General features: G+C 40.8%; 1 protein-coding gene across 3 annotated transcripts in view; it reads left to right on the forward strand.

Annotated features, from left to right (window-relative positions):
• PPP2R5E (protein phosphatase 2 regulatory subunit B'epsilon) overlaps positions 7-18410 on the forward strand; it is a 72568-nt gene continuing 54164 nt past the window's right edge. For 2 of the 3 annotated variants that reach the window (XM_021403405.1, XM_021403407.1), the window contains exons 1-2: positions 7-321; positions 3011-3174. In XM_021403405.1, coding sequence (XP_021259080.1) covers positions 3018-3174 — 157 coding nt within the window. In that variant the 5' untranslated portion in view covers positions 7-321; positions 3011-3017. The remainder of the gene's footprint in view (positions 322-3010; positions 3175-18410) is intronic. The other variant, XM_021403406.1, reaches the window with a different exon arrangement.

Raw genomic sequence — 18410 nt, forward strand, 5'->3', positions numbered from 1 at the left:
CCCAGCCGCCTCCTCAGGGCCCCTCCGCAGGGCTCCGCCGGGAATGTGAGTGAGGCAGCAGGCATCGCAGGCAGGGGGCCGCGCCGAGTGCATGGGACTGAGCGCAGCCCGAGCAGCCGCCCGCTCCTGAAGCCACCGCCAACGCCGCCCTGCGCCGGGGAGGCCGCCAACGCCGCCGAGGCCTACAGGCTGCTGCGCCGCCGCGGCGGGGACCGAGCCCGGCGCGTACCGCACTCCAGGCATCGGCCGCGCTCCGCCGAGCCCGGCTCAGGCCGCCGCCGCCTCCCCCCCGTCTCCTGCTTCTCAACCGGGAGGGTCAAGGTAACTCCATCGCGGCGCGGGGAGGAGGAGGAGGAGGAGGCCCCGGGGGGGGGGCGGTGAGGGGGCTGCGGGAGGACATGTTCCAGCTGCGGGGCTCCCGCCGGGAAATGACAGCCGATGGCAGCGGGCGGGAGGCGGCGGATGGCGGCGCGGCGGCCCCGGGCCCTCCCGGTGCGCTCCGTCGCTATTTTCACGTCCCCTCGCCTCGTCCCCCCCCCCACCCCCTCCCTCTGGGGTGCATGGCTTCGCCTTCCCCCGGCGCTCCATCCTGCTAGAATAAGACCCCTCGTTGGGAGAAACACCACGGAAGCTCCGCAGCTTTCCTACACGCAATAAATAATCTCAGGTTGTTTTTTTTTTCCCTCTCCTCTTCCCCCCCCCCCCCCCCCCCTCCCCGTTGGAATCGCGTGTTTCGCCCCTATAGTGCGTTCAGGCGAGCAGAGGTTCGTTCGGAGGGATGAAAAAAAGGGATCGGTGTTTACCACGGGCTTGTCAGGCTGGATGCAGCTTTGTGGAATTAGAATTAGGCTTCAATAATTTATAACGCAGGTGAGGGAAACTGTTACTAAATTTACAGCGGAGAAGTGTCAGTGAGGCTCCGCGCTGACACCATGATCCTGCAGCTCGGCGATCCGCTCCGCTCGCTGCCCGTTGTTATTAGCATTGTTATTATTTTGGTGATTTCATCTTGAGAGAGAGTGCGGAGATGGTTACACTTCAGCCGCGCACGTGACGGGCAGAGGAATCTTTTCGATGAGATGAAACAAGGCCAACAGATCCGGCTTTTAACTGTGTATTTCTGCTATTTTCCATAATTTGCGTTTATGTAACAGGTAACTTTGTGCTTATATATTTTTTGGCGGAGCTCTGGAACATCAGAAGCGGGTGCTGGAGCACAGGCCGTTCTATTTCAGTTTATCAGACTTTTTTATTTATTAATCTCAGCTGGGGCCTGGATGCCCCAGTGATGGGGGCATTTCTTTCCCCCCAGACGGCAAACAAACCCGGTGTAAGGGATGGGATCGTGTTGCCGGTAGTATATTATATTTAGAAAGTATAAGCTGGTGGTGGAGAGGACCTCAGGAAAAATGAAAAAGATGGTGTAAGGCTTTCTCGTGACGGTAATGCCAGCTGCACAGCTCAGCATCTGGTGCTGCACATGCTGCCTTGGAGAAGCTGTGGAGTTTGTACTTCCATTTTTCAGAGATTTAGTGCGCGTATATATAATTTTGCATTAAACAGTTCTTATCTTTCTGAACTTGTTTACAGTTGCCACAAATCGTACTTTCTGAAGTTTCTCTTGTAAAAGACAGATCCAAATAATGTCTGTTTCAATGGCTTTAATAATTTATGCAGCGTATGAGGAACCAAATATTTTAATAAAACAAGTACTCGAAAGTGTTTGCGATCGTGTGGAATCAACTTCTTTTAGCCTGCGAGTCACTTTGGTAATTGAAGTCAACAGACACTGAGGATGAGTAATGCTTTCCAAGGACATGTTCTAAGACCCTGATCCTGCAAGTGCTTATGCCGATGCTTAACTTTGCACAAGTGTGTGGCCCTGCTGAAACCAGCAGAACGCTCTGCCTAATAATGGCGTTACTAACGTGAATAATAGAGGTGCACATGCTGGTAGAGTTAACTGTATGCAGAGCTGCTTGAAATATGTAGGCCGGAATTCCTCCTATCTTGTTTTCCTGAAGTATTACTCGTGTATTGCACCAAGATGCAACGTGCTTTTTTAACAGGCTGCTAAATACAATAGCTGGTTGGAGGAATTCACTCTTTAAAAGCTTCCTTTTTGGTATTTCTCAGCAGTATGGAATTAGCTACAGCAGCATTACGAGGGCATATTTTGTAGGAAGAGGCAACTCTTATTTCTCATACCAGCTGATAGAGTTGGGAAACAAACAAACTTCTGCTTGCAGAAACCTTTTTTGGCTCTCTGCCTCTCTGCAAACCTTGTCTGGCTTGTGCCCTTAGAACTATTATGGCTACCACACTGCTATTATTGCTGAAATGCCAGAACATGGAATAACTGTGTGTTAAGAGACTCGGTACAAAACCAGAACATCTCAAATGGAGAGTAAAGAAGCAGCATGTGAAATTTTGTCAGTTTTAGTGAAATTATGAAGCATAGCAGTGCTTTTTGCGGTACTTTTTAATGTTGCTCTAAGGTCTTGTATGTAGGTATGGCAAATAAACTGAATTTTTCTAATGTCCTATTTATTCTGTCCTGTGCACTTTGATCACTCTAAAGTGAAAAGGATATTCATACTTTCTTGAGTACCCATCATTTAGCTTGCATCATGCCTTCCAGTGCGAGTTCAAGTTACTTTGTCTCACATCATACATAGTTCAAGGTTTCAATCCTTGGTCAAGTCTACAGGTGTATGAAGTTCTGTTGACATCGTGATGTTATCATTAGGTCAGAATTTTTCCATTGTAGGGTTTTCTGTAAATGTGAGGCAGATAAAACAAGGGAGAGAGAAGAACAATTGCACTATTCCTTGAATTTATTCCACAAGACCTCCATATGTATGGGTGGGTTATCTCTCCTAACACTCTGTGTGGGTAAGTTGTCAGGAGGAGAACGGTGAAGACAGAGCAAGGGGGTTGGAAAATGGGGGTTAATCTTTACTCATTTCATCAATTTTGGAATGTGTTTGTAATACTTGTTTTCCTTCAGTAGGGATATGTCCTCAGCACCAACTACTCCTCCATCAGTGGATAAAGTAGACGGATTTTCTCGGAAGTCCGTCAGAAAAGCCAGACAGAAGAGGTCACAAAGCTCCTCCCAGTTTAGGTCTCAGGGCAAGCCTATTGAGTTAACTCCCCTGCCTCTGCTGAAAGGTAAGCTCAAGAATGATTTTTGATTTAAAAAACAAACAAACAAAAAAAAAGAACCCAAAATACCTTAAGTCCAAACAATTTTACTCTGCAGTTGACTTCTAAACTCAAAGTGTTCTGTTGCCAGAAATTGCATGGAGATTTTGCCAGTAATGAGGAATGTTTCATGCCAGAAATGTATGTATTTAAGCTCTACAGAATATTTTATCTGTGACTTGAGGGTGTGGTAATTGTTTGCAATACTTCTGGAAGTTTTAAATGCTAATGTTAACCCGTATGATGACTTGAATTTTCAAGGCACCCAGGCTGTGTGTGAGTATTCTGGTTTGCAAATACTCAGCTGATACCCAAACTGAGCAATAGTAGTGGTGAGGCCAAGCTGCCTTGTGAGCATAGGGAAACTTCCTCAAGAGGAAAGATCAGGTCTTAGGCAAGACGTTACTGCTAGGACAGCCTGCGTATCCCTGTTCCTGAGTTTCTGCGGGAAAGTTTAACCTCTAATTTGGGAAAGGAAATGATGATCCAGCTTACAGCTCTTAAAAGGCTGACAGTATCTCTCTAATATCTCGCATGCTTCCTCTAAATCCTGTTTGGCACTGAATTTCAGTACAAATCTGCCAGCAGCTTCACTCAGAATTACGTCTGGTGTGGCAGAAGGAATCACCTTATAGAAGCATTTCCTTCTACTGAATTCTTACTCGGTTTTGTGAATTTTTTTCCTTGCCATTCTTCTTTTCTGTTACAAGTTATGGAACTAAGCACAATTTGTGCTGATTATTCTGGAAAATAGGAAGATGAATAGGTTTAATATTAGGCCTGTTCATTTTTGCTTTGTGGGCAGTAGATTTCCCAGATCTCTTCCTCTACTAGTTTGACAAATTTGGTAATCAGTACTGAAATATGTAATGAATGTGTAATTGCACTTTGGTTTGGTTCTTAACCTTGCTTCATAAGAACAGAGAAGTTGCAAAAAAAAAAAAAAAATCACACAGCTTACACGTATCTCTTAAATTAAATTAAACTTGGATTGTAGGATTTGTTCTGCTGGAGTTGTCATTAAAATAGTTGAGACTTCTTTCTGTGGAATGCGTGCGAGAATGTACAAATAAGCATACTTGCTCAAAAGAAAGGTCCAAAGGACCATCTGACCCCGCTGTATGAAGCTGGCAAAGGGCTGATTTGGAAGTGTAGAGGAGACTGGAAGAGCAGGGTGGGCATGGAGTGCTTCCACTGCTCACCATTTTTCAGCATAGGGTCTGCCAGTGCTGGTGGATTTGGTGTTCTGGTTTGCAGTGAATTTTTTCTATGAACTTTTCAGTTGTTCAGTGAAAGTGTGATGAAGGAGCGAATGCTCATTTAAAGTCATTTAAAACCCCATTTGTCTATTTTTACAGGTCATTTTTGAGATGCACGTCATTTCCCTTAAAAACACTACTTAGTACATTTCAGTAAATAGTTTTTCCTTTGGCTTAAGTGGCTACATTACTGGAAGACGTTCAGATTTGTATTTGAATAAATGTTAGGATTATTTGGTTATACCGTATAGTCCTGTTCAGGGAACACGGTAGGCACATGCACTGACATAAGAAACATGTTGGCTTTGAGGACACGGTCTTGCAGAAACACAGGTGTATGCAGGTGCTTATTTTGACTACGGTAGCTAGTCCTGTGGATTGAGATGTAAAGCTGTAATAAGATAAAACAGATGGGGCACAGAGAGCGTTGCTGGGATGTTTATGATTAGTGTCATAATGAGTTACAGTGGTCCAGCTTCAATTTAAGATTCTGATCCTGTGAGTTGGTTTTCCCTCTTTGACTTAATGCGGATTCCCATAGGCTCAGGGCCCTGCACAGATCATTTTGCAGGATTCAGGCCTAATGATGCATCTGAAACAGCAGTGGCATTGGTCCCTGCTGAAGGGACACCAGCAGTTAAACGTGCTACTATTTAGAAATATTTTTGATCCATTTTGATTATTGTAACTATTAGGATTATTTAACCTGAAAGAAGTAATATTTCTTCCGCATTTTTCGTACTTTTCCTGGACATTCGTCTGAAAGATGCAATCTTTAAACTCCTGAGCTTGCACTTATCCTCAAACAAGTAACTAGTCCTGTTACTTTATTCAGTATTCACATGATCTCCAATTTTATTCTTATTATTTGGATCTTTAAAATCAAAAAAGAAGATTTTTCATCAGAATAGCTTTTTTAAGACTCTGAATAATGAGATCAGTTTGGAGATCTACAGTTGCTAAGTATACTTCTTGTTTTGGGTAAGTTTCAAGTTTAATTAAATCTGTTTAAAAATATTTCAGTGGAGGAAATTTGTAGAGGACAGACCTTGAATTTGACCTTAAACATTTTATATTTGTGATGGAGGGATCTTGCAGACAAAACCACACATGCTGTGCTCCTCTTCTTGTTCCCCTCTTCTTTCCTGTTCCCCTCTAATTATATTTCATATTGATAGTTGCAGCCTGTTTCTTCTCTCAGAGAAGCATTTGTGTGGACTTCGGTGTCTTCTTTTGTTACAAGAATAAAGTAGAGCAAACTAAATAAATGTTTTGTCCGTTCTTTGCAAGTTTTTATACCGTGCCTGTCACCATAATGATTTGAGCACCTTCCAGTCGTGTATTAAGTGACGTGACTACGCATCTGTCACATCTTATCTGCTCTCATTTCTTTCCCCAGGGGCAGTCATATACAGCAAAATGGCTTGTTTTGGTAGTGTTTTAATGCAGTCTGTTCCTTTCTGTGGACATACATGCCTGTATTGCAAGAACAGATAAGTCGGAGCTGTTGTTTATTTGGTAATAATAATGTTTCAGGAAACAGAAATAGGAGACAGAATGTGTTTCAATGTTATGTACAAGGCTGAGTGATAACTTGCCATTTAGGAAATGTAGTGAGAAGGACTGGAGTTTTCAGTGTTGTTTGTTCTACTTAGGGCATAGGGGAATGAAGTTGTTAGTGTGTGTTTTATTTTTATTTTTAATTAGCGTAGATGTGTGTATTGTTTAGCTCTTTGTGAACAGACGTTTAATGTATTTATGAGATGCAGGTGCCTTCTGAGGCCCTACTGGGCTGAGTTAAGACTCTCAAATGCCCCAAGCCAAAAAAAAAACTCCTCATGCAGTCAACACTTCTGTGTCCTCTGTTCTTCTGTAGTCAAGACTTTTCTGATAATTTAATTATTGTTATTTATGGCACTCTAACTAAATATAATTCGGAGTTGTTTTGTAATATGACTAGTGTTGAATCTAATGTTTCAGAAACAGTCTTTCCTCCTTTGGTTCAAGTGGGATGGTACAGGAATTGCAAACAGAAGCTGTGGTCCAGTTGGCCTGAATTTTCAATATATGCACTCGTAAAAAGGTTTAAACCTCACATGCATTTAGATGCTTGCATGTTCTTGTCTGGTGTGTCTTGCCCTGTGCTACAAGGCTTTACGTTTTGCCTTTATTTTTAAAGAGGTTCTTGGTATCAGCAGGGTTGGCAGGTCCCTTAGGTAACTGGTTTGTGGCAGAGTCCTGGTGAAGGGCCCTGTTCTCAGAATGACAACATCCACCTCTGTGCCTCAGGCACATCCACACCGAGTTTGTTAACCAAGTTTGTGGCATGCCTCAAGGCACGCTTCCGTAGCGGAAGGTGGTGGTGTATGCTGTGTGTGCATTGGAAAGGGGTGGTACTTACCAAAGGTTATTTTACTTTCATTTTCTGTAGGTACTCTTTTTAACTTACAAGTCTATAGAGGGAGATCGGTAGGGATGCAACCCTATATTGTAATACTGAGCACCTGAAAACAGACCCATTTCATTATTATCTGTAAAAGCAGAGAGAGTCCAATCCTGTTTCTGCTAGTATCTGTCATGTTAGAGGAGTGTCCAGAGGATGAAGACATGCATGCAGATGACTAAAAAGATTGTATGGCTTACGAATAAATATTGAACAGAATTGGGCAGAAAACTAACGTGTGATTCACAGTATTTTTCTTATCCCCCTATTCACATTAAAATGCATAATAAGATAAAGCAAACCATATAAAAGTAAGACGGTTAAATATTAAAGCAATGTATCCCATTTTTATAATTGCAAGAGGTGCCTCTTGTTTCCTGTCATTCTCCCACGTTTTCCAGTATTCTAATACAGTGTAGTTACTTTCAGGTTTATTTTGGTTGAAAACAGGCCTCGACTCAAACTATAATTTTTATTTTAGGCAGTTTTTCTTTCTTAAAATAGGCTCTCAGAACAGAAGTTCTCTGTCAACAATACCAATTGCTTTGCTACCTCAATATTATGAAATTTACTGAGCTTCTTATACATTTATCAGATAGTTTCCATGGCATTAAAGAATTGCTGTAGTGGCAACAAAAGAGCGCTGCATAGTCAGTGAGGGAAAATCTTTCACTTGCTGTTTGCTTTTGATCATTATATTATTTCCCTATAGGTGAAATTTTATTATAAGCTTTTCTTATGAATCCTATCTGTAGGCCAAATGCTGAAGTTCCTAAATAGCCAAAAATCCTTTCGACTCCGGAAGACTTTTGCCTAAGTGAGAAATGCAAGATGTGGACCTTCCTTCTCAAATACATCTGATTAAAAAAAAATCCTCTTTATCATGCATTAAAAATATTTATTTCAGTCTAAAGAAATGTACATATGGAAAATGGTAGTTATTATCTGAGTTGTAGAGGAAGAAAGCTTGTATTTTCTGTTGATTTGCATGAAAGTTGGCTGCTTGTCATTTCTATGCTAGTCGCCATTTATGAAATTTGGAATGCTTTGCAAATATCAATTAACTATTAATAAAATATCTAAAGTAAATACTTTATCCTAATTTACAAACAAGAATAGAGGATCATAATGGCTGTGACTTGCAAAATCAAATTTTGCTTAATTTCCATAAGTGGAAATAAATCCTCATTTATTGTCTGAAAGAGACCTTGGAACATGGTTCATTCTGCACACAATGGTGAATCAAACATCAGTCCTGGAACTTCTGTACAGAATTTTGCAGTTGTTCTGACTGAAATAAATGTGGACGTAATGGGCCGTCTCTGTGTGAGATTTGGGAAAAGGGCCACAGTTCCAAAAGGGAGTAGGATTTATCCCTACTTTGGGCCTTATGATGTGTGGGCTTCTTGTCTTGCACAATTAAACTCTTCAGTTTTTCTTGTGCTCTTGGCGCTTCTTTTTTGGGTATATATTTCATGTCCTATGCAATTTTGTAAACATCTGGTGGTTGTACTGTAGAATAGTTTCTTCCAGTGTTCTTAAACGTTTCTGGTCGTTCTAAAATCTGTTTGGCAATTACATTCTGCTTTTTGAAAGTTTCCCTGCATGCTGTTGTCTCTCCCATCCTGAATTTAGTTCTGTAGAGCTACATTTACAGAAAAAGTGTATCCGTGGAAATGTTGGCTTGGAAGTCAGTGTCTTAGTAAAACAAAACAAACCTTTGTACGTTGACAGTATATTTGTGGAGCTGCAGTTGGTGAGAAATCTTGTTGGCTTAGCCCTCATATTCCAATAATCTCTGTTTCCATTCAGCTGTCTTTGTTTCCGTGTTCCTAGGTCTATTTAGATTGAAGGATTCCTCCTTTAGCTTGTGCTTCCCTTGCCCACACCTTCAGTGTAATTGTCTTACTTCCTGAATTTCTCACTCTGCTTTCTGGAAATGCTAAGGAATGATCATTCCCACTTCTTACTTTTTAATTATCTTTAAAAACAAAGTGTCTTGCAATGACTATGTAGAAATTTCTGTACTCTTCACAAGATTGAGTCTTAAAATCTTGATGATGATTTTCAGGAATGTCTGGACTTCACTGTCATTAGAAATGATTGTTTTCAGTCTGTATTTGTACAGTATGTCTCTATAATATGCTTCCCATTATTATTTATTCCTCTAATAATATTAAAATGTTCACCTGTGTCGAGGTGTACCAATATGATGGGTCTGTAACAAAACCTCCTGTTTCTGTAATAAGTACCTCCTTTATATTCCTTTTTCCTAAAGTATTTTTAACAAATGCAGATTCTAGTTCAGCCACACATTTGTTTCTGTACAGTATATGTGCTTGTTGAAGTACAGTGCTGCCTTTATTTCTAACTGATGATGATATGGAGCTTTATATTGTAAATGTATGTTTTCCAAAGCTCTGGAGTCACATGTGTGATTTATCGCGTATGTTTATGTGTATGACACACATCTGTGTATACAAACAACTTACATACTTATTTGATGTAACATAAAAAGTCTAGGTATTAAGTTTATTTCATCTTTCTGTTTGGTTCTTAAAATTCAGTACTTGGATACTACTCCTGTGCGTGAGTAAAGTTTTATAGTATGGAGACAGTGCCTTCGTGTTCATCCATTGTGAGCTCACGTCTCCCTGAGAAATGAGCACTTTCGTTTGCACTTTCTGGGGAGTGGGAGGACAATAAACTATTTTTAGACTCAGGGTAACTTCCTTTCACCTACAGTTTGCTCATTCAAGTGATTGCTTTTTCTTTGGCTCAGTTGTGCAACATTTTTTAGCCGTAACACACGGGAAGACTCACTGAGTTCAGTGAGTTTTGGTAGGGTTGAGCTTTTATGGATTTGTGGAACTGCGTAATCTTGGTAATTAATTAAAAAATATCAGTGAAGGATGCATGTTGTTTCTTAAAAACTCAAGGAAAATCTTTTAGAAGCATGCTAGTGTCTTCTTTCAGAAGTCCATGGCAGGACATGTCTTACAATCTTCTCTGGCTGTGTGTGATGATTCTGGAGGCAAAGCTCGTGGGAGAAGTTCCCAAGCGTGCACCACACTGTTTCATGTATGCAGGGGCAAGTGTTTTTGGGGTCAGATTGTTTAAAAATGTTTTTCCTCCTGCTTATTTATTTATTTAAACCGTCATAATTTTAGTGATCTGCTTTAGTGCCCTGTACCCTTTCAGTTGAATCAGCAGAACTGGTACGGTGCTGGATTTGTACGTAGAGTTGGTAGCTCCTGAGCGTGGTTTTCTGCTAAGAAATGAAATGAAATGAAATGCTGCTGCAGCTGCAGTCTGAGAGTCTGTGTAAGATGTTTTGGAAAGCTGCAGTAGCTGTCCAAGGAACGTGTGTAAAATACCTCAGTGCCCCTCAGTTGCTGCACTTGATGGAAGAATTGTTTTGAGTAAAGCCTTAAAGTCAAGCTACAGGGGAACTGGTTTTGATCAGAAGTACAAATGATTTATAATAATAGCTTGCTGTAGGATTTTTCAATGGCAGTGATGTGTATAATTTTGATTTTTTTAATGTTCGTAGATGTATTTAACGAAACAACGTATTTTCAACCTCCTATGGAAGTTTATTTTTCAAGTCACAGCATGTCTCATACTAATTAACTGCTATATTAAATAGTACCGCTTGTGAACAAAGTATATAATAATTTCATTTTAAAACACTCCAACAGCTTATGATGTTTTTATTAGTACAATTGAATAAAATAGAATCATTACTTTGTATTTAAACCATTCACTGTTTGCTGCTGTTTTGTCTTTTCTGCTCTATCTGTCAGGTTCTCAGCTGTGGTAGTTATCCCTGAATGCGATGGGCCTGACACCTTCCCTAGTGTCTGCAGGGGTTTATGGCAGAGAGGGACCACAGTGAAAAGGGGTGGATGTGCAAGCTGAAATGGTCAGAAAGTGAGGAATAGAATGAGGCTTTTCTGGGTAGCTTCCTAAAACGAAAAACTTAATAGCAGATTGCTGTAAGCTGTGTTGAACATGGTTGGACGTGTTGCTAGCCCATCTGTAACAGTGGTTTCGTGTGTCCTCTGACCTGGAGAGCTTGTTTTAGCAATTTAATGTGGTACTTCGTTACTGAACAAGTTACAGGAGAGGTGGAGGCAAGCAGTTTGTTATTCAGATTATAAAAGTTTGCACATTAATTGGTGAGTTTGAACCGTAGAATCTGAAGATTTAAGAAACAGGTGCATTTGCTGCAAAACATCATTTGAAGACTTCGCCTTCCTTAGTTGGTGGGTATTTTGGGGAAGCTAAAAGAAATCATCAGTAATACCTCAGGGATGATGAGTAAGTGCAGATAACTGTGTGTAGTTGGCAGTAGAAGTGCTCATTCTTAGGATCTGACTGCTCCATTGGAAGTGATGGTTAAGCACTCACATACTGTAATTTTATTCAGAAAAATCCCATACCTTTGTGAAGCATTAAAACAATGAAATAAATGTTGGTGCATGGTTACCCGTTTTATGATGTTCATTGTGAATGGTGTGTGGATGTAAATGTAGTTCATTGTGTAATGTGCAGGAAAACTATTTCCTCAGTTATTCTTTTATATTTGGAATGTGTATATATATATATATATGGAATGTATAAATATGTGTATATATATACTTTTTTATTTTGGAATGTAAATTATAAGTTGATAGTGGGGATAGTCAGAAGATGAAGAAAGGACAATTTTAGGGCAGTTAAATATTCTTATTTCTGTTGTGTTGACCAGTAGGATGTAATAGGAATGTCGAAGCTTCCATTAGTTGGCAAGTTTATCTCCTGTCCTCTCCACTTCCAAATTATAGCAGGGCACAGATGTTACGTGCAGTCTGGTTTTAAAACAGAAAATGTATCTAGGAGGTGTTTTCTGAGTTCAGTTTAGAGCATCCACCTTTTCCATTGGTAGAAACAAAGGTGTGGAAGATGATGGTTACAGCTGAGACGAGCCTTGAAACCAACACAGGGAACATAATCTGCTTGTTGAACACAGTGAGTGTTACCAAGGGAGAGGAAATCTGGCAGCTGGTTATCTTTTGGTGTTTCAGAGAACCTTTTGGAGATGGATTTTGCTGGCAGGAGCTGAGGTGACTCCGTATCACTGGTTACTGTTGTGCGTTCCCCTCTATTCCGCTCAGCAAATATTTTCCCTTTCTTTTCCCTTTCTTTGTTCTCTGTGACAGTTTTCTGTACTCCACTTTCCGCTTCTGACCTCTGACAGATACAATTCACTTATTTTTCCACAAGAGGGTGATAAAAGTCACCCGTATGTGTAAAAACAAGCCTTCCAGGTGGAGTGGCTTGCAGAGGTCATTGAAAATCTCAATACAGTAAAATCAGATGGATTTAGAAAGAGGAAAAAAAAACGTCTTTTCGTCATCTTAAGCTCCATCAGTGTGTTACAGAGGTTGTTTGTCTGCACTTCTGAAGGCAAGATGCGACCTGTCGGGTTGGAGATCCACCCTGTGAAGTGTGCCAGTGCCATTCTGCCTCTGCTGCTGTCATCACACCTTGCTGCAGGACAGGCCTCCTTGCCCTCTGTTATTCAGGCAGTAGTCCTCCTCATCCCTTCTGCTCCATGTATTTTCTTGATTTTTTTTTTTTTCCTTCCTATTATTAGAAGAAACATCATCTCCACCATCCCAGTGCTAAGAAACTACAGTGGTTGAAATTTATTCTCATCTTTAAAAAGCCTGGTAAGGATGGAAAAGGCAAGACAGAAAGAAAAAAATAGCTGCTACTCTGTGCTTCTCGTAGGGAGTCAGTAGAAATGTCTATCTGCTTTTGACAAAACCTAAACCTTAGCAGGTCTTTTACTGAAGATCAAATTCCATTCTAGCATCTATGTATAGAAAGCATCTATTGGTTGGTTACGGGTCTGATGGAGAGAAGTGGTTTTTAGTCCTTCTGGGAACAGTAATGAAGATGGTGCCTAAGGCTCTGGCACAGGATTTGACTCTTGGAAACGTGGTCTATTTGTCTCTGAGTGTGCTTGATGGCAAAGCGCAGCAGCAGACCTTGTAGGTGTGTGTGGGAAGGTGGAGATGGAGTGCTTTTAGTGCACTGTGAGGAAGAGGTAGTGTATCACAGTTGCTGTTAGGCAGTATTTTGGATGCCGTAAGCTTGAGAAGTTTCATTGCTGTAAACTGCCTGAGAATATCATCTCAGCTGTGAGATTAAATCTTGTTGGCCACCAGGAAGAACTGCAGCGAGTCCCTTAATATGAGAGAATTGAGCAAGTGGGATCTGTACGGTGGGCTAGGCATAAGCTGAGCAGTGAAAAGGCTCCTGGAAAAATTCTAGGCACTTCGTTATGGTGTGTCAAATGGAATCCCGGCAAGGACGGAGAAAGGAACGAAATGCTTGAGGTTATCTTTATCCCATCCTTCAATTACAGTAAACTTTCAGGTCACAGAGTAAAATTTCTCCCTCTACCTTAATTTCAGGAAGAGCAAACAAATTCCACAAATAATAAGTAGAAACCACGCAGTCTTTTAAGAAAAAAATAATCATGGAGCCAGTGGTCTCTTCGGCAAATCTCAGTATTTTGTCTCCTTACGGTAGGAAATTCTAAAGGCAGGATAAACGTGTCATGTTTCCTAGGACAAGTCTGTACATCGTTCTGTGTCCCGTTCTCCCTTAGCTACCACATCCTTAATGAGCACAGTTGCGTTGTACAAACAGCGTGTGGATGGAGCACCTTGCTGCTTGGGCACACAGGGCCATGGTTAAGGCTTGGTTCAGATGTCTCAGTCTCAAGTGTGGCAGACCTTTCCCCTTAACACAGAGGAGGACAACCCCATCCCAGAGCAACCCTTCTACAAAGGGAAAAAGAAACTCCGTGAAACCCAAACCTTTCTTTCCATGTATGCTTCTGAGCTGGTTTTGAGAGAGTGGAATTGGAATTTACATTAGCAGTGGAGAAGTCTTAAGTTTTGATGTTGTTGCCCTAATAAAGGAATGTCATAGCATCTAGAAACTGAAGTGAGTATCTAGGAACAGGTTTTGAAGTGTCTATCTTATATTTCTGAGTTACTTGTATTTCCTGCCTGATAAGAACAGTCACTTCTGCTGCAGAAACTTTGTTAATCAAGGATTTTGCAGAGAGGAAGATTGTCATGCTCTTCAGACTAAATTTGGAGATGGCCTCATTTGACATGAGCACGTTGTTGGTCTCCCCTCGTTATGCACAGTTGATCCAGGCATGGACAGGCATTGTACCACAGCAAAAATTAATCTGAGAGCCAACATCTTCAAAGCTGGTTCACTTGTAGTGAAGCGTGCTGGAGCTTCATGGTCAATAAAAAGCAAATAGCTTGGAAGTGAACATATTCTTACGTTTATTTAGTTTTGGATATGTATTACACTTCTGGATTAAACCCCTGATATTTCAGATAAAGTTAATGGAAAAGCTCTATGGTGATATGCAGTATAGAATAACAAAACCTAGGGTATTTTTTCATTACCATTAAGCTCTTCCGGAAAAGCATTCAATACTTAATAACATTTTTGCTTGTATAGTTTTAAATGTCTCGAGCAACAGGACCTATCTCGTATCTGGAGTTGCAGCAAAGACAGTGGGGTAGAGTGCCCCGCCGTGTGTGCTTTGGTTTGGGAAAGGAGGCAAATGGGTGAAAGGGAAAAGGAATTCAGCCTTCCCCCTTACTCCTCCGTTCAGTGGCTGGGCAGCAGTGCCTCCCCCTCTTCTGAGCTCTTGCAGTCAGTGCCATTTCTTTGCATTGTTATTTCCCAGGTTTCTTGTGCATACTGAACATCACTATCTGGGATTATTTTTCCCAGACATATTAGTTTTTTTTTTTTCCAAACTGAATTTCACTTTGTTTTCTGGCCACATAAGGAATTTGCTTAAGTTCCTTTGTATTATTTCTGACTTTACTGCTGTTGAAGTTCTGTGTTTAATGTCCTTAGAAGTTGTCTATATGCTATTTTAATCATATAGATCATTAAGGAAGTTATTAATATCTGGACTAAATTGATTCTTACATCTCACTGGCATTTCTTTCCAGTTGGATACTTTAATAAAGATTCCTATCCTTGTATTTCTAGACGTTTTGGCAGTACTGAGTTTCTCTGCCTTTCCTGTCCCCGCTCAGAATTGGAACCAGTTTCAAGCGTAGGGCTTTGGGATCAAGAGAAGTGTGACTTTTGTTTCTCGTGCTGGAACAGAGCAAAATCTGTAAATCTAACCACAACTGAAATTGGAGCTGTATTACAATGATTGCAAATACATCTTCACGTTGATTTCAACGTGCTGTCTTTGTGCTTTAATTTGTACAGTAAAGGTTCTTAAATGATAAATTATTAAGTAAATATTTTCCTAGTGGAATGTGCTTTCTATTTTTGTATATCATCTTGAGAACAGAATGTGATTCCTTTCTGTAGGGTCAGCTATTTGAAATACTTGCCTCTGTTTGTTCTAACTGCATAATCTATAATCCTCAATATGTCTTTAATCCACTTTATCTCTTACAGTTCTACATCTTTGGGATAAGGAAGAATGTAGTATGAGAGATAGAATTCAAGGGTGTAAAGTTTGGAAAGATTAGTCCATTTCTGAACTCGGTATTGATAGACTTTGATGAATGCCCCGCAAAAGAAATGAAGAGTTAAGGAAATTAAGTACTTATATTTTCGTTTCTATGGAATGAGCAAATAATAAACAACAAAGAAGTTCTATAGTATTTCCTATCTGGAGCTATGATAAAATGAAAGATGAAATTTACCACCAGGCTAATCTGAAAAATCTCCTACAGCCTTCAGGGAAAGGAGTTGATTTATTTTCGTTTGACTTACTGTGGTTATTGTGTGAAGTCAGATTGAACTTAAGGATGTTTACCTTCTGTGCATGACTAAGGCAGAAAATTGATTTATCTTTTTTTTTAGGATTGACTACATGGAATTGAGTGGCTCTGTTACCTAGAATAAATACAGTTATGTGTGGATGAAAATCTTCTTAAAAATTGCTGGTAATCTCTATATATTAATAGGCAAAATGTGACCTTTAAATAGAATTGCTGGTTTTGCTAGGGGTGTGTGTTTTGATGGACTTGATAAATGGTGCCTTTTTCAAAAATGAGAGGAAGGGAAGACCAGGCAGGAGCAATCAGCTGTCAAAATTTCAGACTGTTTTTTTTTTTTTTTAATTTTAATTTAAACTCAAAGTGTAAGACCACTGTTTTTGTGTGTAAATCCCAGGCAGAGTACTATACTAGGTGAACACTGGTTTCCAGAAGTGTTAAAAGCAAACGCAGTTGACTTTCTTTCCTGAGTGCTGCTTTTGCGTGTTTTAGTAATTGACAGCAATTGAGAACTGTTAAATAAAATCACTTGTCAAAGGTCAGGTTTCTATGTTTGTCTAATCCGAAGGCATTAGGTACCATTTGTCAGGGGATGATGGATTTCTCATTTTGCTTAGTGACAAATAATCTGATGTTACAAGGCCTTTCAGTTTGAGAGGGGGTAGGCAGTGATCCCATTGAATGGCAAACCCGGGCAGCACAGACAGTTGTTAATGAGGGCACGCTGCTTAGCGGGCCTGGCCTCCAGCACCAGGAGGATTTTGCACTTTTTAAAATGTAGTTATGATGAACATGAATGTTTCTGGTTTCAGATTGCAGAAGAAGATGGAGATCAGAAATGTTAAGGAAACCTGGCACAACAATCCTAGTGTTTGTTGTTCTTAGCAGAGGCCTGGAACATGCGTAACACTGAAAATCCACATTCTTATAATACTGAACAGAAGGAAAACATTAGCGGGGAATGTCAGGATTACACATCTATAAAACTTCTGAGAATCTTGTGAGGAGATTTCAATTGCGCTGAAGCTTGTTTTCATGAGTAGAGATTTCCTTTATAGGAAAAAAGATATATGTAAAGCAGCACGGGCCCTGTTCGCTACTCGCCCTTAAGAATGGTTCCATCTCAGCCTTTCCCCAGGAGGACTGCAACCAGCTAAGGGCAGCGTGTGAATCTCAACACCGAAACCTCTGCTGCTGCTGCTCCTGTAACGCCAGCGCTGTTGCTTCGCGTGGGTGCAGGGAGGGAGGGCCTGCAGATATCTGACTTCTGCTGCTAACAGAATTTCCAGTGAGGAAATAAGTGGAAATTTGCATTTTTTCCTTTCAGACAACTAGAAATTGTCTAGCGGGGCATTAGCTTCGCTGCTTAAATTCGTATTGTGCTCTCTGTACTGCCATACCATTTTCAGTAAAAGAGCAGTTGCGTGGAGACAAAGAGACTGCTGATTTAAGTCTTAATAGAGGAGTCTGTTGTGCTTCAGCTGTGGGAGGATACTAAATGTAGCCAAGAGGTTGGCAGATGCTACCTGGACCGCAACTACTTCAAAATACTAAGGGGCTGTTAAGGTTTGCTTAACAAACATTTGATGGCCGAAAGAATTTCTGGGAACAAATATGACAGGTACAGGAGTTTTTGTTTAAAATTGCACTTATTGTCTGGGTTTTATTTGCTGCTCATTTTGAATAATAATAGCACTAAAGTAGAGTTAAGCTGCCAGCTCCAGCAAAATATTGACAAGGGGAACCAACCTAATCCTTCTTTCTCTTCCCACATGTCCTGCAATTTTTTGGTAAATTATGTTGGCTTATGTAACACCTTGACTTTCATTTTCAAGGGGAGTAAAGACTGTTTTTGATTATGTAAGTTAAGCTCAAAGCTGCGTGGTGTTGTCTTCTAAAGTTCTCAGGAAGCTTTCTGTGTCTGCTGATCTTAAGGTTTTCCTAAGCTGTAACACTCTAAAAATTTACCCTGAGGGTTTGTTTTGTGCTGCCACATTTGAGAGCAGTGAAGCAGAGTGGTGGGACTGCTGAATTCCTTCTGCCTACAAGCTGCACGCCCAAGAGAAGCCTTCCTTGTCGGAGCCATCCTCATCGCTGCACTGGCCTCTGTGGGTCCTGGGAGCTGCCCCGGTTCCTCACCTTGGTGCTGTGCACTCTTAGCTGTGTCATTTCTGACCCGTGAGGTGCTGTGTGGGATGCATGAAATGTGCTACCCCAGCAGTTTGGGTTTGTTTTGCCTCTTGATGGGTGGGGAGGGGAAATGAAGAAGTGGTGTGAAGCTGTTGTGCTGCATGCCTAAACGTAGAGAGAAGGCCTAAGGAAGCCATTGCGCAGGACCACGGTAGTTAATTTAAGCGAAGAGTGTGAACTTCTAATTAATTTCTGAGCGTAGATCCCTTTATGACCTGTTTCATGGGTAGGGTTGATGACAGGATTGCTGTGCTGGGTCATTAAACAGTTAATGTTAATGGAGGTATTTGTGCTTCAGAAGCCTGGGTTTGTACGCATGTGGGTATAAGCATTTTCAGTAGAAGGCATTTGGTGCTTAACCTGGGAAAAAGTCAAAAGAGGTGATTAATGTTTTGTGCCTTTAGAATACGTCTGATTTTGTATGCCTGAAGCTTCTAGGAGGTGCTGCAGAAACTGAGGAAAAATCTTCTC

This window comes from Numida meleagris, chromosome 6, assembly GCF_002078875.1.
Source record: "Numida meleagris isolate 19003 breed g44 Domestic line chromosome 6, NumMel1.0, whole genome shotgun sequence".
NCBI lineage: Eukaryota > Metazoa > Chordata > Aves > Galliformes > Numididae > Numida > Numida meleagris.